The sequence below is a fragment of the Lemur catta genome, chromosome 1, assembly GCF_020740605.2.
Source record: "Lemur catta isolate mLemCat1 chromosome 1, mLemCat1.pri, whole genome shotgun sequence".
Classification (NCBI taxonomy): domain Eukaryota; kingdom Metazoa; phylum Chordata; class Mammalia; order Primates; family Lemuridae; genus Lemur; species Lemur catta.
In genome coordinates, this window is record NC_059128.1 from 230,439,348 (window position 1) to 230,465,921 (window position 26,574).

Below are 26,574 nucleotides of genomic sequence, written 5' to 3' on the forward strand. Positions count from 1 at the left end.
AAAATCAACATCATCAAAAACATGAAACAACCAACAGCCATAAAATTAACGAAGACTGACACGCATTCAAGGGCTTCATTAGATGGTCAAGAGGCCAGAACAAATCCCATCTCTGCCTCTAGTTATAAAAAGATGAACTAGTCAGTACTTTGTTTCAACGACATAACTCCACTTGTAATTCCACACACACACATCATGCTATTCTTACCTCTTTGCCTTTACTCAAGACGTGCCCTCTCCTAGAAAGCCTTTTCTTTGCCTGACAAAAATTCAGACATCTCCTTCAAAAACTCCCGCTCCTCAGCACCAGACCTGGAAGTGCCCTGTGCTTACCTCCCGCACTGCACCCTCCCACTGTATCAAAACTGTTCTCCAGTCTCACTCCCTCCTGGGGCAGCCGCTACTCCGGCTTACCTTGATGGCCCTTGGGTTCAGCTGGAGTGGGCTTTAATAAATCCTGAAAGGCCACTGCATGCTTCCCTGTGACCACAGAAACCCTCGGCTTCCACATGCAACCCTTCATGACCATGTTTCCAGAATGTGACGGTACGGTACGTTTTCTCAACTGAAATTCATGACTTGTTCTTTTTTGTTGTTGGTGGTGGTGAGGTTACCAGCAGGCTTTTTGAATAAGTCTATGCACTGGGGCCTGATGCTTGCAACGATGACACATTCTGCCTGCAGTTTTCTTTGCCCCAAGGGCTGCGGCTGCAAGAGGGATCCCTTGCTTGGGTACAACATACAGGCTGTGATCAGATCAGCAGAGGCGCAAGTCTCACAACCTGCATTATCAGAGGCCACTGGGTGCTATGCTCAAATGTCACCTCCTCAGAGAGTTTCCCTGACCATTCAGTCGAAAATAAAAATAACTTCTTAGTCACTCTCATCCGCTTTTGTTGCTTTATGTTCTTCATAGCATTTCACTGTCTGAATCCCAATTGTGATTTCCACACATTTTACAAAATATTTTATTCACATAAGAATTATTTTTATAAAGGTTTTCATGTATGTCAGATGAACAGTCAACTTTTCCTTAGTTATTTCACTTTTCTTCTTTATTCTTAAAGGAGGATTCTCTGGATCACATTTCAGACGTGGAAAAAGTTTGGAAAACTCATGAAAGAGGAAAGAGTAAAAGAAGAACGGCGAGAGCAGCTCCGTAGGAAGGTAGCTGAGATTCTTCCAGACTTCCAAGTGCGGGCACCCAGAAGTGACTATTAAGTTACATATAAGCAATCAGATGATCGGCCCCTGAGTAAGATAAGTCTTTGGTGTGCCAGTGAAGGCAGACTAGTGTTTTCTCCACCCACCCACATACCTACATATACCTGGTTTATTTTCTATGAGAGAGTTCTTCTATCAAAAGAATTATTCTGGGAATTTTTATTTCCTTCTTTGATTTTTTTCCTGGATTGCTGGTCATTCACTACAGCATTTATCACAGTGGGATCATCCAAAGGAACAGTATAGAGCTCCACTGTTCAACTGTATCCTATATATTTTTAGCATAGTAATCTTTAAAAAGGACAAGTGTTTGCCTGCCTGAGCCTGTGAAGAAAAATGTGTCCTCATAGCTTAACATGAGTTGTTGATAAATGTAACTTTAATTCAATAAAAATAAAAAGTAGTGAATACTTACAAAAGGAAGCATGAGTGGTCAGTCTTCTGGTGCCCAAGCCGCAGTGACAGGCATCTACCAGACCCTGTCCTTTTTGACCAAAAGGTATTCCACACAGAGGGCAGTAGCTTATCCTGGTTTCAGAGAAACTGGGGCACCAAAGATACTTCTCTTCAGTGCACCTTGATAAGCATGAAGGGAACTCCAAACTCTATCAAAGACAGCCCAGCAAGTCATTAAAACATCTGTTCACACTCCCAATTGCAACTGCCAGATAATACACTCAATTGGTCTTCTAGTCCTCTGCTCAGTTTGATCTGGATATTGAGATACCTATCTTGAATTCAAAGAATCTTTTAATCTTTAAGGTGCTATAAAGACTGATAAAATGCTCTCTTCTGAGAATTGTCTTAGAGAATTACCTGCTAGAAAAAAATTTTCATTACAAAATACATGTTTATTATAACAAATTCAAGTAGTCCATAAATGCACACAGTAAAATGAGAATGTCCTTTGTAGCCCTGAGGTAACTACTATCATTTGGTATGTTGAAAATTTGAGTTGGCAAAATAAAATTCTGTGGTATTTTTCAAATGAATATTCCTGTTATTGTCTTGTATTAACACTTATAAGAAGGGATATCTAGCTACTCTACCTGCAAAATGATTTATATCCTTTTTTTGTGGAAGATGTGTGATGACTAAGATAAGACAAAATATCCAAATTGAACTTTATTTCTTCTGCAACATCCCTGTTCCCACACGTTTTCCTTTACTCTGATTGTACAGTTGTCATCTAAAAATTCAAAAGTGTTTTTAAGACTAATGGCCACTAAAAAAAAATAACTAAAAGTAATTTCCCTTAATCTCTTTCCATCTAAATTGCTGTTTATACTTACTTAACTACATTACAGTTACAGAATATTGGCTGATATTAGCACCCACAAACAAGCCAAATACCCATTTGATTTTAATGCTGAGTCTGTACGTAGGGAAGGGTGAATTCCTTAAGTATATACATGCCAGGGGCCTAAATAAAACCATAAAGCTTACGTTTTCTTTCTTAAGATTTCTCTTATTTTTGCCTCTCCTTAAGCATCAACTAGAAATTGAGTCTTTAGCAGCCCATATTCTGATTGGGCCAGCTAGCCTTTTTACCTACTTACAGAACCTTCTGAAGGGATATAAGGAAAATAATTTTCACGTTGTTTCTTGCTGGACCATGATGCAGACATGATTTAAAATATTACTGCTAACATAATGCCTGAATAAGCAGTATCTCTGACCCGCAAAACTGGAAAAATAACCACCAGGAAAATGACAGTTTAGGGTTAGGGACAGGTCCACAGGATGGGATATCCAGGTAGCCAAAGAGGCAGCACAGATCTAATGCAGGGTTTTCTTAAAGCAAAAGAGTTCAAGAGACACACCAAGAAACACTAGCTATTTTCCTTAAAGAAAGCACTTTATTTTCCATTTAAACAACTTCGTCATAGGACATTATTTTACATAAATGGCAGTAATTTGTAAAATCTCCATTTAAAAGGCCTTGTGTCTTGAGTCTGAGGTGGTAAGAGGATAGGAATACAAGTATAAAAACAGTGCAAAATGCTCAGCCCACAGCCTCCAGGGTTGGCTTTGGAAGTCCACTTTAATGCTGCTGGCTGGGCCAGTTACATTAAACATTAAATAAATATTCCTGGGTTTCCTTTAGTCTAACATCAGACCCAGAAATGTAATCAAATGAAAAGGCTCAAGAGCTCTAACAACTCGAACCATCAAATCACCCAGACCAAAGGATCGCAACAGGTTGAGCTCGCAAGCTCTGTAACATGGTATTTTGTCAGTGGCTCCATCTGAAGAAATACAGAATTTTAGCTGCATCAATAACTAGAACAGACTAGCTCTGGTTTTAAAGCTTTGTCTTTTAAGTATGAATTTCTAGAGGTGAAAGGTGCCATCGGGAGGGCTACAGTTCCAGTAAGTCACAAGCCCAACTCGGTGATGGCCACAGCCCCTAAGAAATTTGTCTCCACTAAGCATTCATTCAGTCTTTGGCCTGCTGCTCGCTAACGCAGTGAAACACTCAGTGCCAGCTGAAGTGTGGGTACTAGTCCATTAGCAACAGGATGACACTTAGCTGATTCTGCAAAGAGTTTATATTACTCACAGCAAACATCTATGAGAACATATGAATTGTATTCGGTAGTAAGTTTAGCATGGCTTTCATTCTCCCTGTGTGATCTTTGCAGTGTTTAAGATAAAATGGCACACATGTCAAGGTGCTGCTGGGAAAACCAGATTCCTGTTTGGTGCCTCAACCAAGTGTCTCTCATCATCTGTTGCTTGTTTAAAAAAATACTCCTTTTCAAAATGTAGGGTTCCAAAACATGGCTAAAATGAAGTTAAGTCATATAAACCTACTTCCCTAGTTGAAAGAGACCCTTACACCTCACAAAACATTAATTTTTAAACATCCTGGTTAAGAGTGTGCTCCTAGATGTCATTTTTTTGCTTATATTAGTTGAGCTTTATAATAAAAAGTTAAGGTCCTATTTAAAGGAAATATAGTCTGTTAAGCAGATGGTCAATATTATGTAGAATCTTACTGGCATTGTGTTTTCTGGCAGTGGAAGTGTCTGGTATAGAAAATTTTCTCTTGCTAAAAATATTAGAAGTACCAAGGACTATTGCATAAGAGAAGTTTGTAAGCAATCTTTCTGCTTAGGCAGATGGTACAGTGGAAGACAACAATTACTCCATTCACCAAGGAAAATGCTACTTGGATAGCAAAGATTTACAGTATCCTAAACACAAGCACATGTGGCTGAAGTGAAACAAACAGCACACTGTCCCCAAAACACACTTAAGGCTTTACTTGAGCAGCATCAGAGTAACCTACCAAAAAGGCGTTGTTAATGGTCAGTTCATTTTCAGCTAGAGCCACAAAAGTACTCTGTGAGTATCGTAAGAAACATTTTTAAATATTGAAAGATTGTCTCCTTTCATGTAATTCTGATCCTTAACTATTTCTCCCGTGAATCTTTCAAATGAGCCCATTTGTCTCCCCCAGGAATAGTACACGGTGGTGTGATAATAATGTAAGTGGTGAGAATATAGTAGGTAATTTATTAAGCTCCACATCCAGTATGTTTATTAACAGAGCAGGAGGATGTGGGGTGACAGAAGGGGACCTGCTTGTTGGAATCACATTCGGGGGACTTGCTCCTCTGGCCAAGACTGCTGGTTTACAGGTTGCGGGGCAGTTGTCCACTGCACCCCACCAAATGTTTTTCTGGAACTAAGTCATTTGCAAAGGCCTTATCCTTTCAAAGATTTCACATTAAATTCTTCTGCCCTCTGGAGACAACCAAGACCTATAATAAAATCACTCAAATAGTTCCGGGTCATAAAGAGGCTCAACAGTCTAAGAGTGTAGACCAAGGATGTCCCAGGGCCTATAGAAACACTGCTCTTGGCTGGCCCCTCATTTGCTGCTCCTTTTGGTACAAATACTTCAGATGGCTTTTACCACACAAAACCACCGATCTTTTCACAGGTTTGAACTTTTCTTCTGTAAACTGCCAATCATAAGTCTCAAGGAACTTAAAACAAGCATCTTAATTCCAATAAGCCAGAATAATATACAGGGAGTCCCTACCCAAATGAGGAAAACTGAGTTACCTCAACCCTATTAGGAGTGAGTTGTTATAAAGATGGTGATCATTCCTAATGCTTCCAAATGACTCTGGTCTTTTTGAACTATTCATCTTCATCACATCACATTTTGATTGTTGTTAAAGATTTGGCAAGAAGCTAAAATACTGACTATACTAATGTTTCTATGAATTTTTATTATATGAATTGCTAGACAATCTGAGTTGGCTGTGCAGCCAGCATTCAAGAGACACAACTACTGATTTCTGCCCACATGTGCTGTCCTTGACATTATTACTGTCTCTCTTATCTAAAACCTATATAGAAGGAAATCAGTTATTTCAGATCCAACTTTCATTCTAAATGAATATTCCATTCTGGGTCAGAGAGAGGCCACCACTGTAGAAACCACAGCGTCTGCTAACATCCCCAGGCTTGCTCTTTGGTTCATCCCAATGGAATATAGGGCCTATCATTCATTAAACAATCCATCTCTGGAGAGAGCACCGACAAGCCTGAATAAAAACGCAGTGACCATCTTAGGGACAGCACCAATTAATGGCAAGACTAGGGATGGTGCTAGCTGCAGAGGGTAGAATTGCAGGAAGCAGCAATATTTCCTCTTAACATCTATAAATCTCTTGCTAAAGCAAAATGCACAGAGTGACTGAAAAAGCTGGCATTATTTTCCCTATATCAAGCTATAGGCCAAGGCAAATTTAAGAATAAGGACTCATGAATTACCTTTGGGATTGCAAAACAGTACATGTATAAGACCAAACATTTCAGGAGGTATTTCCCCATCTGAAATTCTCTCAACTTAATTCTATGGCAGAATGACCCATTCTATATAAATATTTAATCTTTTATCCATCTTCAGTTTTGAGATCTGAGTAAAAGAACAACTGGGTATTTCGGGAAGAACTAGGAAAGAAAGAATAGTAATCCATTAATTAGTGGAAATTACATATACCCTGTTTTTTCTCTCCTAGTGAGATACTTTTGTTTAGGGAAGGGTGAATGAGAAGTAATGTGCAAGTTAAGTGGGAAGATGTCAGTCACCTCCTCACAGAAAGTTCATGCCAGAATAAAGCGAATGCCAGAAGACTGATTTTTGCGATCGAGTGCTGTAAGTGACAGCATTTGAAATATCAGAACAAAAAATGCAAGCCCTTGATACCAGTCAACCTCCCTACCCAGGAAAGAGAGTAAAGTATTCCCATAGGAGTGTCTGTTCTCCTCTTGTAGCCACCGTCTCAAGTGTGCTAGCACCTTACCCCATAAAACATGGAAAGGGAGGAAAAAACATTAATTCCTAGTGGAGTTACTTATAGGAAATCCAAACAGACACATAAAAAAATAAACATAAGAACTCATCACCTAAACTCATGACCACTGCACGTTACACTAGCAATAATTATCTTTATAATTGTTATCAACTGTCCTTTCAAGATCAGATGACTAGCATGAATTCATCTGGTCATCTTCTCCTCTGTGTGAGTAGTTAATATCTAATACTTAAAGAGAAATTGAAATTCTCATAATTGTACAATACAGTATATGCTAAAAACTGATTACCCTAATAATATTGGCTTCAGTATTCTGACCTACATTTTTCTTCAGTCTTAGGATTTTCCTAATAATGCTTCATACCTCGTGGTGCTTTAGTTATGTTTTAGTGCTTTCCACATCCCTCATCCCTCACATGACCCTCATGACAGCTCCGTGAGGTAGCCAGGGCAGGCATCAGTACCCCACTTTACAGATGACCCTGAGACTTGGGAAAGTGACTCAACTAAGGGTCACATGGCTATTAAGAATTGAAAGAGGGACTAGAAACTATCCTAATCCAAAACTCTTTCCCCCAAACTAATGGACAAGAATTGCTTCTATCAATTTGTGCATTAGCAATCCACATCCTTTTTAACTTCTGGTGACTGAGTCAATTAATAAGGTGACTAGCAAGGAATGGCTCACTTTTACTGCTTCAATATAAAAATCTCTTAAATTGTGAAGTCAGAAAAATTAACTTTTTCTCAGTCCAGTCTCTAAACCTGAGCATGGCCCTATAATCCCTTTAAGAAACTGGGGATCAAATGAACATCCTGCGTAGACACTGAAGTGTAAGATGGAAGGGCGACGGAGGGAGGAGCTGTCACCCCTCAGCAGGCCCCACACAAGGCACTTCAGACAATGTCCTCGGCAGGGTGGTGGAATGCACGTGTGCCCAGGGTGGAGAACTGGTGCCAGTTCCGCAGGAAACCCCGATTGTACTGGCCTGTGTCCACGATGAGCCCGCAGAGGAGCCGGCGCCCGGTCTTCTGGCGAAGGGCCTGCTGCACTTCCCTCTCGGTCACGTTGTAGCTGATGTTTATCAGCTGGATCAGGAAGATGTAGGCCATACCTGCTGTGATGATTACTGAGTACCACACGCAGGTGAAGGACAGAGCCGAGCTGGGAGGGAGGAAAGGCCAGTCAGGGCTGCCGTTTTTGTCACATTGAGAAACACATCATCGTGCTAACATTTCACACATTTTTTTACTTATTACTAAGGACTCTGGCACCTTCCCCAACCCTATGGAAGATACTCAGAGTGCCAATAACCTAACTTAGGAGAATTAACATATTCTATTTTCTTCTAAATTATTGGTGCCTCTTTTTCTAGTATGTCATACCAGAATAGCAAGAACTGTTTTTTTACATTTTGTGTGCTCCATACAACCAGCAGAGTGCCTGACATAATGGTGTTCAACATTTGTTTGTTGAATGAATAAGTCCTAAATTGTGTCTAATGCATGAGAAAACAAAGGCAGCATGAGATTGCTATAAATGTCCTCAAAGAAGCTGCAAGTGGGCACCTAGGAACAGTGCTAAAGTTATTAATCTCCGCTCTTTTCAGTCAAATGCTGAGGAACACAAAGAAGACAACTTCCAAAACTGGTAGCGCTTTGCTCGCTTACAAGAGATGCAGGAACAGCACAACATTCCAAACGTGGCTCCCAGAGCCAAACAGAATCACACAGGACAGGAGAGCTCCTTTCAGGCTCATTAGTAAGACTGCGAGGAGGGCTGCCCATTAGCGCCCACCATTTGGTTACTGTCATCCAAACAATTGCCAATTAAGAGCTGGTGGGAAATAAACTCATTCAGAATCTTCATCAGGAAAGCTGAAGGGCCTTGGAAATGATTAAATCCAAGGACCTAACCATAAAAATGAGGGGACATGAATCCCCTGCAAAGTGGGGTGAGGACCAACAGCACGACTGTGTTCCTCAGTCACTGAAGTCACCCCGCTGAGGGTAGCGACTTGCTCTGCTTTAGGACATTCCTCACCCATTGTGTTAGCGAAGAATTTCACAACCTAGTAAGACGCACCACACAGCTCGGAAAGAAACTTACCCGGAGAAGAGGACCAATCTATTCTAACACTGCCCACAAACGCCTAGATCTAGAACAGCAATGGGAGATCTGTCCACAGGCTGATAAAAACAAATGCCGCACAGGGGTACTATCTAGAGGAAGCAGGGGTTGTTCTGACAATGAAGAGTGACAAGAAAGAAAAGGATCAAACCATAGAGCTCTCATGTCAGAGGAAAAGGGGGGAGGAAAGGAAAGAAACACGGGCCGAGGGCGCCCTGGCGTTCAGGGGAGGCGGCCAGGGCCAGAGCTGAAGCTGAAGAATCCCCGCTTGTGCCATAGCTCGGGGATCTTCACAACATATAAATGGGCCCCGACCTAACAATGCCTAAGGAAATTCTGACCTACATACCACAGTAATCATGAGTGGTGATTTAAAATAAAAAAAAATGTAGAACAGGAAAAACCAAGAGGAGATTAGAGATAAAAGGAAGGTTACAGAGATGTGAGCACCTCTTAAAAGGGTCATCAGTAAGTACTAAATGAAGATCGGGCTAAAAAGCACCAGAAAGCAGCAATGAAGTGAGAAGTGATCCTTGATATTTATGACAAAATATACCCCATACACACCTGGAACCGCTAGTTATTGATTTAGTTTCACTATTGCTACCTTGGGCGTGTAAGTGTGGTCATAACCCTGGAAGGCCCTGATTAAAGCCTGGTTCTGTTGGTAGGCTACTGGCTCTTCACGTTTTAAGGGTCAACAATCCTTTTGACATCACCTTAGAAAATACACAGAACCACTACACAATTTTGTTGGCAATTTCAGGGACTCCGAGCATCGCCACTGCCTGTCCTATGCTTTGGTTGAGAACTCCTAGCCCAGTAGTAAGCGACAGGCCCTGTTAATAGCAACATCCATGACTTCCTCTGGGGGTCTCTACACTGTGGCATCTGCAACTTACCTGTAATTTGCATAAACTCCAGGACAATAGAAGAGAGCCGTGAAGACACTTCTGTCTCTACAAACGGTGTCCAAGGTCAGTGTGATCCCATACACCGAGGTGAGCAAGAAGATCAAAAGGGCAAGTATAAATGCTTGATGATTGGATTCTCCAACGCAGCTATTTATCCTCAAAACAGCACAGAGGGGGAAAAAAAGCAAACATGTTTTTAAAAGTTCTCTATATAACCCACATAATAAATAACAAAGCTTTTAAAATAGGGACAGTGTGAATTTTACTTATTAAAAAGCAAGTTCTCTTATTTTTCAATTTTAAGGAATTAAACACTTGTCCACAGAGGTATACAATCTTACATTCTCTGCTCTTTGCAAAGTGGAATTTTACCATTAGTTCAAGAACAAGACTGAGGAAAAAAGCAGAATCTGGCTAACAAATCTTCCTAAATATTAGTAAGTGAAGTCTGTTACCCATCTATGAAGAGAGTCAACATTGTCATTTCCATGCTAAGGAAAGGGAGACAAACAGCAGAATTATAAAAACTTAAAAAAATGCTAAGTCAGAAGTATCACCACAGTATGGGAAAACATGTTAAATATGTAAAGAGTAATAAAAAGTTCCAAAGAGGTTAGAAACATGGTGTGAGGTGGAGAACAACTTGATAACATGCAAGCCGTTGGTCAGGTAAAAATAGTTCTGTGTCACAGCCATTTGTAGGGCAGGCGGTACAGGCAGTCCCTCCTGCCCACTGCACACCGGGATGCTGAGGCAGGCAGGGGAGATCTGCTGTTAGGTGAGGTTCTCAGGACTTTTGCAAACCAGCATTTGTAAATAACTGCCCTCCCCCCACCCAAACACACACATACACAGAGGGGAATAAATGATGAAGACACAGAAGTGGAATACCTAAAAATGAAAACACCTGTTTACTTCTAAAGACAAAGTCCCAGAAAAAAGCTGTCCTTGTACTTGAGCCATGCACTTAAGTCCACTCTGCTGTGCTCTCGGCCCTTCCTGCACACTCACCCTCTCCTGTGCCCCCTTCTGAGGGGGAGGTATGCTACATGAGTAGAGTCCTAGACACGAAAGGCATGATTCACTGACCATGACTGCATGAAGAGCAATAACCTACAAACATGCTACTTATAGCATTTGCATCTGAATTAATTACACTCCCTTTAGTTTAGATTTACTCAGTAAAACTGGAACATTATTGGCCAGGCACAGTGGCTCACGCCTGTAATCCTAGCACTCTGGGAGGCCGAGGCAGGAGGATCGCTCGAGGTCAGGAGTTCAAGACCAGCTTGAGCAAGAGTGAGACCCCGTCTCTACTAAAAATAGAAAGAAATTATATGGACAGCTAAAAATATATGTAGAAAAAAATTAGCCAGCCATGGTGGCGCATGCCTGTAGTCCCAGCTACTTGGGAGGCTGAGGCAGTAGGATCGCTTGAACCCAGGAGTTTGAGGTTGCTGTGAGCTAGGCTGACGCCATGGCACTCTAGCCTGGGCAACAGAGCGAGACTGTCTCAAAAAAAAAAAAAAAAATGCAACATTATCTTTAAACATTGCACTTTGCATCTTATGGGCCTTATCTGTCTTCATTTGCCACTGGCCAGATGGAAGGTATGAAAGAAGCCCCTCTTGCCACAAATAACCAAATAGAGAGTTTATCTGGTAGGGCCTCAATTCGATAATGTTTGAGTGGAAATCACTGGTAGCATAAAAAAAAAAAAAAAAAAGAAACGATCAAGGAGGTATGGCAAGAAGACAAAACAGTCACCTAAAAATAGGGGTATGTTTTTTTGAGCTCTATCTATGTTCAAAAGGAATAGCCCAGGGAAATATGTCTATACTGATTCTGATAAATTGTTTTAAAAAAAATCATTCAACTGTAGATAGTTCTCTATTAGAAAGGAAAAGATAAATGAAGAGCAATTCAAAAGAAAATTGCAAAAAAGCCCCACAACTTTTCTGTTATTCTTCTTCAGGAAATGACTGAAGGAACTAAATTTGTGAAACTCGAAAAACTGATGACTAAGTGGGAACATCATACCAGCCCACAAATATCTACAAGGTGTAAAGCTGGGAAGCACAGAAATCTTAGCATAGCACAAAGGAGGATCAAATATGGCTAGAGTCTGACATGAATTTACACTTCTGAAGCCTCCAAATTTTTCCAGCATACCAGACACAATGATGATCCATTCTCCTCACACAGATGCCACAGATCCGGCAATGCCATGCCCGGGCTGGTCGCACCAGCTGGCACTTGGCACACCAGTCCTCCTTCACCTTGGTGGGACTCCCAGCTGACACCCTGGAGGAGCCCTTAAGGTCATCCTTCAGCGCGCGATTGTTGAGGCTTCCCGATGTGTCTGCTCCAGGGAACCCTTTGGTCTTCTCCTGCCCCTTTCTGTTCAGGCATTCCACGTGGCTGCCACCTAGAGATCTGTCACTGCCTGCTGGATTGCTGAGGTAGCCTGGATTCTTCTTGGCTCTGTACAAGGCTAAGAGTATCAGAAATAACCCGCAGGTGAGAACAGCCAGCCGAGTGGGCCCCACACGCCCTCTGGGGACCACTTCCTGCAGGAACACATAGTACATGTAGCCCAGGGAGAACAGGCCAAGGCTCAGGAAAAACAGAGTCTGTTCTTTCCTTCTGTGAGTGAGGTAGTAGTACCACAGGGCCAGCACAGGGAGGGAGGTCAAAACCACCACCCCCAGGAGGAAATGCCAGGAAGCCACGTGAAGGAAGACAGGCAGGAGGACGAGAGGAGGAATGATGCTGATGTTAACTTTTTTGGCTCCCCTAAGCCAAGGAATTCGGAGGCGATCAGAAATTGTATCCATAATTCTTTCACAAGTCTCTGGCCGCACAGATTTACATGTAATCCATCTATTCAGAAAGAGCACAAAGAGAAGGGACTTCGTATGGGTTTGTTGATTTATCAACCACAGAACACTGAATGCCAAACAGCAGGATAAACAATAAAAGAGATGAAAAGCCAAGTGTTTTACTTCCTTACTACTAAACACAAGCTTTTCAGATTCATGTGTCATTTTGTTAATAGGAACGAGAAGATGCTACAAACTTAACAGTCTCCACTAAATAAATTATTCTCTACTAAACAAATATATAGGTATGTACCCATACTCCATATAAGTAATGTTCAGATCTTATGACCTGTACCGTCCTAAGAGTCTCAAAAAAATTCACAATCTAGTTGTGAAGACAACATGGGAATTCAAGAAATATTAGTTAAATGACAAAGCAGCAATAATCAATAAACTCCTATGATCAAACATTACAAAGTGTGCTCGGAGGAGAGAGTCAGTACTTCTGGGAGGAATCATCAGAAGGGTCTTTGTGGAAAAGGTGGGATTTGTGCTCGACTTTGATGACCGGCTAGCATTTGTATGGATGGAGAGGGAAGCAGGGCGGCTTTCCAATGGAAAGAAATGTGTGCAGCACAAAACCTGGCCTGGGCCCAGGGAAAAGTCTATCAGGGCCAGGGGTTGGCAGAAGGAAGAATGAAGACCAAACTAGTAATAGTATGAGTCAAACGACTGAGATAGGTGAACAGAACGGTGTTGGTTCATGTTTTTTGGACACTTGGGCTATGTGATGTTCTAAATGTTTGTGTCCTCCCAAAATTCATGTTGAAACCTAATCCCAAGGCAACATAGTATTAAGAGGTAGGGCCTTTAGGAGGTAATTAGGTCATAAGGGCAGAGCCCTCATAAATGGGATTAGTGCCTTTATAAAAGAGGCCCAAGGAAACTTGTTCAACCCTTTCATCATGAGGAAAGTGCCATCTATGAAGCAGGGAGTGAGCCCTCACCAGACAATGAATCTGCTGGTGCCCTGATCTTAAACGTCAGAACCATGAGCAATACATTTCTGTTGTTTATAAATTACCCAGCCTAAGGTAATTTGTTATAGCAACCCAAATGGACTAAGAAATTGATACCGAGAAGTGGGGTGTTACTATGACAAAAATCTAAAAATGTGGAAGCGGCTTTGGAACTGGGTAATGGGTAGGGGCTAAGAGTTTTGAAGCATATGCTGGGAAAAAACCTATACCATTGTGAATAAGCGATAAAAGGCAATTCTGGTAAGGGCTCAGAAGAAGAGGAGGGCTGTACAGAGAAAGCCTCAATCTTTGAGATTACCTGAGGTCATGAGCAGAATGTTGGTAGAAATACGAACACTAAAGGCCATTCTGATGAGATCACAGATGGAGATGAGGAACGTGCTACTGGAAACTGGAGCAAAGGCCATCCTTGTTTTAAAGTGGCAAGGAACTAGGTGGAATCGTGTTTGTGTCCTAGTGTTCATATAAGGTAGAACTCAAGAGCCATAAAATTGAATACGTGGCAGAATAAATCTCTAAGCAAAGTATTCACGGTGCTGCATGGGTTCTCTAGAACGCTTACAGTAAAATTTAAGAAGAGAGAAATGATTGAAAGACAATTTATAATCAAAAGGGAAGCAGAAAATTCTCAGCCTTCTCAGCCTGTATATGTAGTAACAAATAAGAAAGTGTGTTTGAGAGAGAAGAGCAAGGCTGTGGATAGGGAGATCAGTAAGCATCAGCCCTGTGCTATTTATTCAAGACAATGTAAGAACGACCTGAAGCATTGAGGAGCTTGTTGGGGCTACCATTCCAATCACAAGCCCAGAGTGCCAAGGCCTTGAGGGCAGAATGGTTTCACAGGAGGGGCTAAGGGCACCCATGGGACCTCAGGGCTTGCTGCTTGGCACAGCTCAAATCTCCGCCCCCTACATTCTGCTGCAGTGCTCCATAGCGGCTCCAGGTGTGGCTCCAGTGGGCCTAGGTAGAGTACAGGCCACAGTGGCCACCTCTCTGAAGAGCAGCATCAGCAGCATCCATATGGTGACAACTCTGCAGACACAGAGTACAAGAGCTGCAGAGACATGGCTACCTCCACCTAGATTTCAAAGGATGCCCTGGGGTGCCTCAGGGCTGAGGCAGAGAACTGCCACCACAGAGAGCCCCCAATAGGGCACTGCCCAGTGGATCCATGAGTATGGGGCTGCTACAGAGAGCCCCCACTGAGGCAGTGCCTAGTGGAGCTGTGGGGGCAGGGTCGCTCCCAAGACCCTAGACTGGTAGGGCCTCCAGTATGCAACTCCAGCCTGGGAGAGCCGCAGCATCAGCTACACCCAGCAAAGCTGTGGGGGTGAGGACAACTGGAGACTTGGGGGCTCAACCTCCATTGCAGTATGTCCATAAGGCGGAACATCGAGTCAAAGATTATTCTCAAGCCTTTAAGACTTAATGCTGTTTGCCTGTAGGGTTGGGACCTGTCACTCCTTTCTTCTTTCCTGCTGCTCCCTTTTGGAATGGGAATGTCTATTCTATGCATGTCCCACCATTGTATTTTGGAAGCACATACCTTGCTTGATTTCACAGGCTCACATTTCGGGGAGAATTTGCCTCAGGGTGAATAGTACCTTGAGTCCCACCCATATCTGATTTAGATGATGATATTCAGACTAGAGTCTAAACATTAGACATCTGAGTTGATGCCAGAATTGGTATGAAATGAATGTATTTTGCATATAAGAAGGACATGAATTAGGGGAATTTGGGGGAGCCAGAGTGGAATATTATGGTCTGAACGTGTGTCCCCCCCAAGATTCATAAGTTGAAACCTAATTCCCAATGGGGTCTTTAGGAGATGATTAAATCATGAAAGTGGAGCTCCCATGAACATGATTAGTACCCATGTTAGTCTGTTTGCATTGCTAAAAGAAAATACCTGAGACTGGGTAAATTTGTAAAGAAAAGACACTTATTTGGCTCATGGTTCTGCAGACTGTACAAGAAGCATGGCACTAGCATCTGCTTCTGGTGAGGGCTTCAGGGAGTTCCAATCAAGACAGAAGGCCAAGGGGGCGCAGGGGTGTCACATGGTGAGAGGAGCAAGGTGGGGGTGAGGTGCCACACTCCTTAAACAACCAGGTCTCCAGTGAACTAATAGAGGGGAGGGCACCAGGCCATTCATGAGGGATCTGCCCCATGACCCAAACACCTGCACTTGGCCACACCTCCAACACTGGGGATCAAATTTCAACATGAGATTTGGAGGGGACAAACACTGAAACTATATCAGTACCCTCATAAAAGAGGAGCTTGTTCACCCCTTCTGCCGTGCAAAGACACAAGACCCCATCTGTGAGAAAGAAGGCCCCACCAAACAATGAATCTGCCAGCACCTTGATCTTGAGTGTCTCAGCCTCTGGAACTGTGAGCAATAAATTTATATTGTTTATAAGATACCTAGTGTAAGGTATTTTATTATAGCAGCCTGAACGAACTAAGACAAGCTAGCAAGGAAAAGTAGAGTTTAAGGAAAGATAACTTTGCTTTTAGACAGACAATTTTAAAAAGTAGGACTAGAACTTGGAAGTGAGCCAGAAATAACTATATGGGAGTGATACAGAGCAGTAGGAACAGTGGAAGTGCTGGACACCTACCGCCAGAGAAGGATATAGAGAGAGCAGAGGAGAGGACTCGGGGGACAGCCCAGGGCTAGGAGGGAGGAAGAGTTAGCAAGGTTAATGGAAGAGCTGCAGTCCTGAGTGATGGTGGTTATGGAAACACCGTCATTTCTCCATTCATTAGTGCAAAGTGTTCCATTTTCTCAGTACACATTTTAGACTAAATCTAAAGCACCTATATTTCAAGACACCTGTAAAAAAGACTATACAGTAGACGTTGTCAAGGAAGAATTACAAAGGGGTAATGGGTTCTCTAAAGAACCCATCAAGATTGGTACTAGACTGCAGGAGTCCTCAGGGTTGCTTTTTATGGCTGTATTAATGCACCAAATGCTAAGTCAGCAGTATGCAGTTGCAATGACTTTTTTTAACCAGAAGTAATTATTAATGGGAAAGCAAGTTTCCAACATACCTATTCTCCTCACATTATGCCTTCCAGATGACAATAATTCTTAAATATGTAATTATTTGTAAAATGGATAAAAACAAGGTTATTACTGTTTGGTACAAAATTATCTTTTCAAATAGTGATTTCCATCACTGGGATCGTGGTGAAAATAAAAGCCAAATATTAATATAATGTGATCAATCAAGACAGTGTTTCTGCTCACACTGAAAACAGTCAATCCAGGGGAGATACAGGGCTTCTGGCTGGAGTTCCTCCCCAGAAACCAGGGGTGAGACCAGCACCAACAAAACGAAAATCATCTTTCAATCCCCAAAGCCCTTTGTGGCCAGGTGCTACTCAGTCCCAAGTAGTCAGTCTCCAAATGCTGAGACCACTGAGAATGCAGGAACTTTCTGGAACTACCTGTTCATTTTAAACTTACAGATTCTACTGGCTTGCCTTTGTTTTTTTTATACTAACTTGCCGACTACCCTTTAATCTGCCTGTTCTGTCATCTTCTCTCTTTAAATGAAAAATGATAATCTCCTAGTAAACTGAGCTGGACAGTGACGGCTGTGCACTACTGCGTAATTCATCTTTATAAAATCCTCACACTTCACACAGAAGCCAACTCTCATTCTAGATGCTTGGAAATAGAATCAAGAGCAAATTCTAGCATTCTGGTGGCTAAGCTTAAAGTCTACACGGCAGTTCTCGGAAGGGAAGGTGGGGCGGCAGCAGGATGCGCTCCGTTCTTACCGATCACACCCTTCGTCCAGATCTTCGCAATCACACAAACAAGCACCCAGGTGGTTCTTTTCCCCATTCCGATCTATGTACTCGCAGCAGCACAGCGGCTCCAACTCAGGTTCTTCGGTCTTCTTATTCTTCACTGGCTTCATGCTGCCTTTCTGTGTCATGATTTGCACCTGTCACCATGAGGCGTAAGAAGCCCTCAGAAGGTAAAGGTGGAAAGCACACAACTCACAACTTGTAAACAAATCCCCTTCTCTGATTAACTGCCAACGCCAGAGCAATCAAAAATGAGAAGAAAGAGGGGGAGGGGGTCCCGTTTTCACAGGCTTTTGCGGCTCCGCCTGGCCAAGCAGGGGGCTCCACGGTCCTCGGGGCTCCGAGCTGCCTTCACCGTCCGTTCCCCTCCAGGGAAGGCGCCGTCTGGGCACCAGCCGTTCCCATAGCGACAGCCGACCACGCGCCCAGGACGGCCGGGGCGCGGGCGGCGGCGCTCACCTGCGGGCGCGAGCCGCGGAGAGCAGAGCGGTCCCCGCCGCCAGCCTGGGCGCTGGTGGAAAACTCACCCTGGGCACTGGGGAGAGGCTAAGCGTGTGCCCGCCGGCGCCGGCGGACTCGCTCGGTTGCCGCGGCCGGGGCCCCGGCTCCGGGAATGCCAACAGGCTCCCGGGCAGCGCGCGGGGCTGTCGTCCAGCCTGGGTTCTCCGGCCCCGCGAGGGCGCGCCTCGGCCGCCCCTGCCAATCGGGAGGACGTGGGCGGGCCTTGAGCACCGCCCCGCCAGGAGGATGACCTTGGGAGGGAAGTTACCTGCCCTCCGGCCGGAGGTGCGGCCGCAGCCGAAGAGGTGGAGGCGGAGCGGAGAAGCGTTGGCTTCTTCAGGGGCGCGGACGCGTCTCAGATCTCCGCTCCGCGGGGCTCCGGGCGTGACGGCGGAGTCTCAGGGAACCCGGCTCCGCTCGGCCGCCGCCGCGCCCTCGCCACAGCCGCCCACCTGTGACCACAGCCCGCCGCGACCCCGGCCGCACGCCCACCTCCCGGCGCCGTCCCGCCGGCCCCCGACCCGCCGGGCGCGGAGCGGCGGGTCCACGCGCGCTTCCGGGTGCCCCGCCCCCGGCGCCGGGGATCCCCGCCCGCCCGCACGTGCGCCGCCCGCACCCCGCGGAGCCCGCGGGCGGCCCCTCCTCCCGGCCCTCGGCCCTGGAGCCGGGAGGCCAGAAGGACGGGCGCCCGGGAGCGGGTCCGGGAGGTGGGAGCAGCGGGCGGGCCGCGCACCTCCCTCCCGCCCCGCCCTAGAGGCGGTGGCCCGGCCCCCGCCCGTGCCCGGGGGCGGCGCGGCAGCCTCCCGAGCCCTCGGGTGCGGGCGAGGTGCGGAGACGGAAATACGGGAAACCCGGGAAGCCGGAGGATTTCCGAACTACGTGAGAGCGTGGGCGAGCCAGCCTTCATGCCGACGCCGGCAACAGGCGTTGCGGGAGAGATCGCCACCGCAACATGTTACCCAAGTGCCTCCCCCAAATTCGCTGATCTTCCCTTAAAGGCCCATCACTGCTGCCAGATCTGCTAATTTATCCAGTTTGTTCCCTTTCATGATTTCTAGAGAGCAGTCTTTACATTAGACCAGCAGGCCTCTCCACTACTTTTGTTCCCTTAGTCTGCATATTTGAAATGAAATTGCTGAGATGAGAGTCCTCTTTGGGTTTTATTTTTTGCATAAAATTTTAAATAGAATTTAGGCCCATGTACATGTTTTCACTATAGAAGGCTTTCTGGTTTGGTGTTTTTTTTTAAGTAGGAAAAAAACTACAGCTCAGACATTTTCAGTTTTATTGATACTCAATTTACATAACAGGCTCAAGTTTTATAAACTGAATTCTGCATCCATACATATTTAGTTTTAATTTATAAACCAACTTACTTCGGTAATCTTTGAGGTATGTTATAAAGTACAAGTGTTAAGGAAACATCACAAAAATAGTTTGTCAATGATCATTTTTGTGAACTTAACAGAGTAAGTTTCAAGTTTTTAATCCAGTCACTCTGGTGCACAACCAGATACTACATAAATCCTTACCAAAAGAAAACAAGGTACCCCCAGGCTAGATGGAATTCACCCAGAGAAACCCATTTTCGCTCTAATGGAGTCAATAACTTTGATTATCTACATGCATCTCAAAAATGACTTTAACAATGCCAGGCAGCTTTGGTGACTCTGGGAAAAAAGGAAACATTTAACTAAAGGTAATAGTGGTTCAAACAGTAAGAATATAACCACATTATATATGTGTTCCAGGGAAAGAGCTCAGGAGACAAAAGAATAAAACACTTTGTGAACTTTTCCTAACTCCTGAAAAAAAAATTGATTTCAAGTCAGTTTATAAAGTTCTTATTTTCATGAACCACTTGTATTGAGACATATGTCTAAAAGTTTTTCATGAAAGAGCCAAAGCTGGTGTCTGACTTACAACTTTAAAGTCAGTGCACTTGTATTGGGACGTACATGGCCCACAAGTTTTTATTAAGAGAGCTAAAGTTTGTCTCTGACTTACAACTTACCAACTAAAACAAGCCACACACAAATATAAATAATGAAGCCATACATAGGTATTGGAAAGACAGATTATTTTCCATCTGATGGGTCATTTCCACCCTGAAAGATTGCTAAACTGAAGCCAGGCTTAGTTCAAGGATGTTCTTGATCTGTCACTAAATACCCAGATTTTAACATAATCTTCTGCTTTTGAAAACTCAGAGGAGGGTTCTTCATTTTGAATGTTGGTATCCTACATGTCTCCTTCTCCTGAATTGACTCTTTTGCCATTTGATGTATGAAGAGGCAAGATAATCTCACCTCTGATAGCTATGTGGTAGCTACCTTAAGAAAAAACAACTATTTCTTTCATAACGATACAACAACATGGCTGAAGAACCTTTCAGATAAAAATCAGAAACACGCAGATTCAAAAAGTTTGACTATTGAATTTACATGCTAAATAATGAAGACATTATAATACTTACCATACACAAACCTAGAAATGTTATGATAAATGCCCGAAAACTAATCCTTTAAAATTAGTAATGATGTAGAGGTTTCTTCTTCCTCTTTTTTTTTTTTTTTAAGACTAGTCAAGTGCAGTAGTGAAAAGGGGGGAAAGTAGTAGAACAGGAGTTTAATCTGTAACTGACTGTGAACAATCAAGTGAGATAACTGACTACCCTCGGACCAGCCAAGGTTTCTTCTTATATTGCCTACTTTAGCCTCTTGAACTTATCTCAACTGTGAAAGCAGCCTATTGGACCCATACTAATTTTGTGCTAACAGATAAAGTATCAAAGTTTAAACTTCACTGTAGAAATGAGACTGTACCACTCAATTCAGAGTGTCTCACTTTCTTTTTGTATCACAGAAATTTAATTCCACAATATATTTCATGGTTCACTGGGGAAATTCACAGCTTAAAAATATGTATAAGAAGTGAAAGGATGGATTCTTAAGGCCATCAGAAACTAATTACCAAATAAATGTTATTGAAGAATGTTCACATTAGAAATCCTAATAATGAGAAAACGGAAATATTCCTATGACAAAATCCTTCATCCTCTGGTTTTCTTCCAATTGTTTTTTTTAGTTCCAGGTGTCTCCACAGTTTCAGTCCTTAGGATCACGAGCTTTCAACAGCCATGCCAGTCTTATTCTTATTTAGTAGATCAAAGGTTTTCTGAAGCATAATGAGTGAGCTCTTCAGCTGCAAACAAGATTAATTTTCAAAATCAGATTATTTACGTTTTTCTGATCATTTTTGTGCCAAAAGTTTACAATTACATTTAATATAATTTTGTTTGTATCGATACCCAAATAAAACACTGAATATAAAACACCTCACAGGGGTGGGGAACCTGTGGCCCTCTGATTTCAAGGTTGTTCTTTTTAAAGCACCAAACGAGGCAAGAAAAGCAAGAAAAACTTCGTCTTTCTCTGCTGCACCCCTTTCAATAAAAGGATTTGTTGTGTAAAATTTGGATTTGGTCAAAAGGCAGCACTTAAGGACCTAGAAGGCCACATGTGGCCTTAATGCCACAGGTTTCCTACCCCTGCAGGGCTCTTCCCATTTGTTGGAGTATTATACTTCTTCCTACTACTGTATATTCTACCTCCCAATAGGTCCCTTAATCAGATTATCTAAAGCAAAAATGGTTTCTGAAGTTGCAGTGGTCTCCTCACTATCCCCTAAACAACTCCAGTTCCACTTCCGGGCTTTTGCACGCTATGATGCTCGTGTTCGTCACCTTTCTAAAACATACCCATGCTCACTGTCTCCACGTTGTTTTTCCTAATCGTCCTGCCTCGAAAATCCCAAAGCATTATCCTTACTACTTAATGCTTTGACACTGAATTTTGTATATTTTTTTATAGTCTTTAACAATACACATGGATATCTGATTTCTCTAATAAAATTATAGGCAACTTGAGATCAAGAATTATGTCTTATTATTTCTTGTATTCAGACATTCATTCAACAAATACATGCTGGGCACTGTGCTAAGCACTGGGTATACAATGGTGAAGCAAAGAGGCACTGGCCCTGCCTTCCTGGGGCTTACAGACTAGTGAGGGAAACAGAACTAAAACAAATAATCACATGCATAAATATATACTTAGTTATTGTTTTAAGTGTTTTACTTGAGCAATTGGAGGATGGTAGTGTCATTTTCTGAAATGAGATCCACTAGAGGAGAATTAAGTTTTGGCTCAGAGGAAAGCTGAATTCTCTTTTGGACATGATCAGTCTGGGATGCCTATTAGTCATCCAGGTGAAGATGCCAAGTAGGCAAGCAATTGTATGAGTCTAGAGCTCAGGGAAGAGGTGGAGATGAGAGATACGGATTTGGGAATTGCTACGGTTTGAATGTTTGTGTCCTCTCCAAAATTCATGTTGAAATTTAATCCCCAATGCAGTAGTATGAAGTGGCATGGCCTTTGGGAGGTGATTAGGTCACGAGGGCTCTGCTCTCATGAATGGCTTAGTGCTCTTATGAAAGGACTGGAGGGAGCTAGCTAGACCCCGTTTTTGCCCTGTGGTCCCCTCCACTATGTGTGGACACCTAGATGGTGCCATCTGTGAGAAACAGGCCCTAACCAGATACTCAACTACTGACATCTTAACGTTGGACTTCCAGCTTCCAGAACGGTGAGCAATAAATTTCTGTTCTTTATAAATTTACCCAATCTCAGGTATTTTGTTACAGGAGCACAAACAGACTAAGACAGGAGTCATTGGCACATGTGGTTATTTAAAGTCAGGGGTGTGGATGAGATCACCTAAAGGAAAAGTAGTAGAGACGGGAAGAGAATCTAACACAGAGCCCTGGAACATTTGGGTCAGGAAGAGGTCAGGTAGAGGAGATGGTTTTAACTACTAATAGCAAAGTTTTACATAGTTTTACATTATTCTAAGTGGAAGAAGCCAATCATAAAAGCCCATATATTGTATGATTCCATTTATACGAAATGTCCACAATAGGCAAACCCATAGTAATGGAAAGTAGATTAGTGAGTGCCAGGGGTTGCGGGGAGGGATGGATGGAGAGAAATTGCTGAGGGGTACAGGGTTTCTTTTGGGGTGATGTAAATGCTCTGGAATTAGTGGTGACAGTTGTACAACTTTGTAAATAGACTAAAAATTCTCTCAAAAGCTGAAGTTTATAGTATGGGAATTATATCACAATAAGGTTTGTTTTTTTAAAAAAATAGCTATAAAGAACATAAGATTAGGTATATTTCAAAAAAGGAGTGGTCAGCTCTGTCAAATGCTGACACTGTAGGATGAAGACTGAAAAAAAGGAACATTATTTTTATAAGCCAGATGTCCCTGGGGACCTTAGCTCAAGCAATATTAGTGTAGGGAATTATGGGTGAAGAAAACCACACAGGAGTGAGATGAAGAGCAAATAAGTAGATTAAATACAAAAATCCAGCTTTGCTCCCTCCTGAAACCCCCATTAAAAATACAGTAAAAGGATTTTTTTAAGGCATAAATCCATAAGGACAGAGAGAACAGAAAAGGAGACAACATCAACACAACTTTGAAAACTGGAAAGCAGATGGATTACTTAGCAAGCCTGAAAAAGCGGAATCCTAAACTAACAGTAAGGAATGCTGAGAACCGACAAAATTAACCCCAAAGAAACCTCACAAGGCTCAGGCATTGATGGCCAGGAATCTTTGAACGTGAGAATAAAGAGGAAGGGCTCAAAAAAGGATTGGAGGAGATTTGGGGCATCTGACCTTTCTTACAACCTACGCAGACATCTGGAATTTTATGTTCTGGACAGGATAAAACAGAGGGGCTTTGGCTATCTGGTTGGGGGGACACCAAGGCATTGATAAGGACAGCAGTACATAGCAAAAACAGAAGGATTATATGAAAAAGTATATACTGAATGCTAAAACCATCCCTTCTGCCCTGCCCTCCCTATCCCTCTTCTTCCACTCAGCTCCTAAAATCCTACAGCCAGCCCTTAATCCTCCAGGTGGGAGACTGGAAGAGTCTTCTCTGTGGAGATTGATCAATGCTGTGACAAACTGCCCTAAAGATACTGCTATCAAGACTTCTCGCCAGGCGCGGTGGCTCACGCCTGTAATCCTAGCCCTCTGGGAGGCCGAGGCGGGTGGATCGCTGGAGGTCAGGAGTTCGAGACCAGCCTGAGCGAGACCCCGTCTCTACTAAAAATAGAAATAAACTATCTGGACAACTAAAAATATGTATAGAAAAAATTAGCCGGGCATGGTGGCACATGACTATAGTCCCAGCTACTCGGGAGGCTGAGGCAGTAGGATCGCTTAAGCCCAGGAGTTTGAGGTTGCTGTGAGCTAGGCTGACGCCGCGGCACTCACTCTAGCCCGGGCAACAGAGTGAGACTCTGTCTCAAAAAAAAAAAGACTTCTCAACCAATAGCCCGGCCAGATCTAGAGAAAAGTTCCTGGTACACCAGCCCAATTCATATGTTAAGAGCTTCAGATTCACACGAGCAGATGGCAGATGGCAGATTTCTAAAGAAATTCTCTAACCCTAAAGATAGAAATTAAAATGGAGGGAAAGGCCCTTGATGGAAAATGAGTATGCAAGAAGAAAAAAAAAATGTAACTATCAGTAATATCCTCAGAGAGCTAAAGATACTGTAGCCATTTAAAAAAGACTGCAACACCACAAAGAAACAAATCAAAAAAATAATAGCTCTTCAAAATTACAAACTTGTTAGCAAAAATTGCAGAACTCAATAGAAGAATTTGAAGATAAAGTTGAGGAGATGTCCCAGAAGTAGAACAAAAAGCAAAGAGATAGAAGCTGGAAATGAAAGGTAAGAATGCTAGACAGCCCATCCACTAAAAGGCTGACATCAGAATACTAGGAGCTGTAGAAAATCAGGAGAGAGAAAATGGAAATCATCAACTATATGACACAAGAAAGTCTCCAGAACTACAGGCATAAGTTTCCAGATTAAAGGACCAGGAAGGATAATGGCCTCAGAATTCTCAGTAGTAGCACTGGAAGCCAAAAGACAATAGAGCAATGCCTTCAAAGTTCTGAAAGAACATTATTTCCAATCTAGAATTCTATCCCCAGCCAAACAATTAACTAAGGGAAAGAGTAGAACAAAAACATTTTCTGATAGGCAAACTCTTAAAATATTTACCTCCAAATTCTCTTTCTCAGGAAGCTACTATTTGATGTGCTCCATTAGGAGGAAGTAACCCAAGAAAGGAAAACATAGGATATAGAAAACAAAGGTGACAGAAACAGGAATCCCCAGGATGACAGCTGTGCACCAGGCACAGGGGGCCCAGACCTGACAGAGCCCGCTGGGAGGCCCCATCAACGGAAAACCTGAGTGGATGAAGATTTTGAGAGGACATTTATAAGCAGACAATTAGGGGATGAAACACTTGTAAATACTGGTAAAAATAATTGATAATACTGGGAAAAAAACTAGCAAAATGATTATGCATTTATGCAGTTGAATCTTTTAACACAGCTGTTAAAAGAAGGGGAAGTGCTTTATGTACTGATATGGAAGTATCTCCAAGATATACAGTTAATAAATAAAAGCAAAATAATGAACAGTGTACATAGTAGCTACCATTTCTATAAAAAGAGTTAATATTAAGATAAAATTTTATCTACAAGGATGAATAAAAATGAAATAGATGTATACATGCTAATTCGAAAACATCTTCAAAATATATTACTAATTGAAAAACCAGGGTATACGACAGTGTGTACTATATACTCCCATTTTGAGAAAACAACACACAAGTGGCTATATACATACTATGCATAATACAGAAAACAGCAAGTGCAGTTGCCTCTAGGAGGGGCATTTCTTCAAATAATGGTATAGTAAATATTCTTTCATAATCAGAAGAGCAACTGATTCATACTGGTGTGAAGGTACTAAGTACTCTGATATATAGAGTTGCCCACCTGCTCAAGCATCACTATAGAGTCTTGGAGCACTCCTTTTAAACGATGGGTCTGATCTTTGTGTTTTGGAATATTTTCTGCTCTTGACACCATATCAGAGGCTAAACTGAAAGAAAAATATAATCTTCAAAATCTGGAGAATACCTTCTGATCTTTCATTTCCAGAAATCATTAGTACTCCATAAATTTGCAAACAAAGCATAAAATTAAACAAACAAAAAACAAGACGTTTATGACTACAGGATAGTTAGTAGACCCAAATCTCTGAAACTAGAATTAAATTTTATGCAACTAAAGAATTATTGAAATAATATGGTGAATATAGGCCAGGGGGCTGGGAATGACTTACCGTAAAGATTTCTCTTCTTGGAGGTGGAGACGGTAAAAGGACTGAGTGGCATACTCTATCTTTGACAGCTTCAGAAACAGTGACACATTCAACAAAACTAGCAACAGCACACTAGGCAGAGCAAATCATACTAGTTAATCCACACTTATCAAGACCTAAAGCATTACTAATGCAGAATATACATGCAAAAGCTTTAAAAATATGTATTATCTAGACTATTTTACAGTTATTGTTACTGTTTAAATCAGTTATCCCCACCTTATTACATGAAATAATTACTTTTAAGTATTACTGGGTATTGAGGAAAAAGATGGAAAGTAACTAGAGTGGCAATAGAAGTCCTCGAAGGACTCCAACTCACAGGTTGGGGTTGTCTCTGACCTCTCTCCTCTCTGCTAAAAATCCCAGTCTGTGTTGACGTGCAACTACCACCTTAGAAATCTATCAGGTAAGCTTTCAGGATCTATTTTTGGGTGCCT

The 26,574-nt window shown here is 42.6% G+C and overlaps 3 protein-coding genes across 8 annotated transcripts in view; 1 reads left to right on the forward strand and 2 right to left on the reverse strand.

Annotated features, from left to right (window-relative positions):
• The window catches only part of CCDC191 (coiled-coil domain containing 191), a 96,799-nt gene extending 94,583 nt beyond the window's left edge, over positions 1 to 2,216 (forward strand). For both annotated transcript variants that reach the window (XM_045540241.1, XM_045540242.1), the window contains one exon: positions 1,068 to 2,216. In XM_045540241.1, coding sequence (XP_045396197.1) covers positions 1,068 to 1,221 — 154 coding nt within the window. In that variant the 3' untranslated portion in view covers positions 1,222 to 2,216. The remainder of the gene's footprint in view (positions 1 to 1,067) is intronic.
• Positions 2,217 to 3,064: 848 nt separating this feature from the next.
• ZDHHC23 (zinc finger DHHC-type palmitoyltransferase 23) lies at positions 3,065 to 18,343 on the reverse strand. 3 transcript variants are annotated; one of them, XM_045540243.1, is made up of 5 exons: positions 18,074 to 18,343; positions 17,272 to 17,441; positions 11,781 to 12,491; positions 9,597 to 9,764; positions 3,065 to 7,728 (listed from the first exon to the last, which is right to left on the reverse strand). In XM_045540243.1, the coding sequence occupies exons 2-5, from the start codon at positions 17,430 to 17,432 to the stop codon at positions 7,461 to 7,463; spliced, it is 1,308 nt and encodes a 435-aa protein (XP_045396199.1). In that variant the 5' UTR covers positions 17,433 to 17,441; positions 18,074 to 18,343; the 3' UTR covers positions 3,065 to 7,460. The 3 variants fall into 3 exon arrangements, with proteins under 3 accessions (XP_045396199.1, XP_045396200.1, XP_045396201.1); XM_045540244.1 differs by lacking the exon at positions 18,074 to 18,343 and adding an exon at positions 17,832 to 17,901; XM_045540245.1 differs by lacking the exon at positions 18,074 to 18,343 and having other exon boundaries at positions 9,597 to 9,755; positions 17,272 to 17,700.
• Positions 18,344 to 19,076: 733 nt separating this feature from the next.
• Positions 19,077 to 26,574, reverse strand: part of GRAMD1C (GRAM domain containing 1C) — an 87,716-nt gene continuing 80,218 nt past the window's right edge. For all 3 annotated transcript variants that reach the window (XM_045540246.1, XM_045540247.1, XM_045540248.1), the window contains 3 exons: positions 26,096 to 26,206; positions 25,747 to 25,852; positions 19,077 to 21,009 (listed from right to left, as the gene is read on the reverse strand). In XM_045540246.1, coding sequence (XP_045396202.1) covers positions 20,926 to 21,009; positions 25,747 to 25,852; positions 26,096 to 26,206 — 301 coding nt within the window. In that variant the 3' untranslated portion in view covers positions 19,077 to 20,925. The remainder of the gene's footprint in view (positions 21,010 to 25,746; positions 25,853 to 26,095; positions 26,207 to 26,574) is intronic.

What these genes read in the sequence shown, in the direction of transcription:
- ZDHHC23 (XM_045540243.1), bottom strand. Translation starts at nt 17,432, where the DNA reads ATGACACAGAAAGGCAGCATGAAGCCAGTGAAGAATAAGAAGACCGAA. An exon ending in CTGGACGAAGGGTGTGATCG is followed by an intron (nt 12,492 to 17,271) that starts GTAAGAACGGAG and finishes CTTTCTGAATAG; the next exon opens with ATGGATTACATGTAAATCTG. An exon ending in GGAGTTTATGCAAATTACAG is followed by an intron (nt 7,729 to 9,596) that starts GTAAGTTGCAGA and finishes CCTCCCTCCCAG; the next exon opens with CTCGGCTCTGTCCTTCACCT.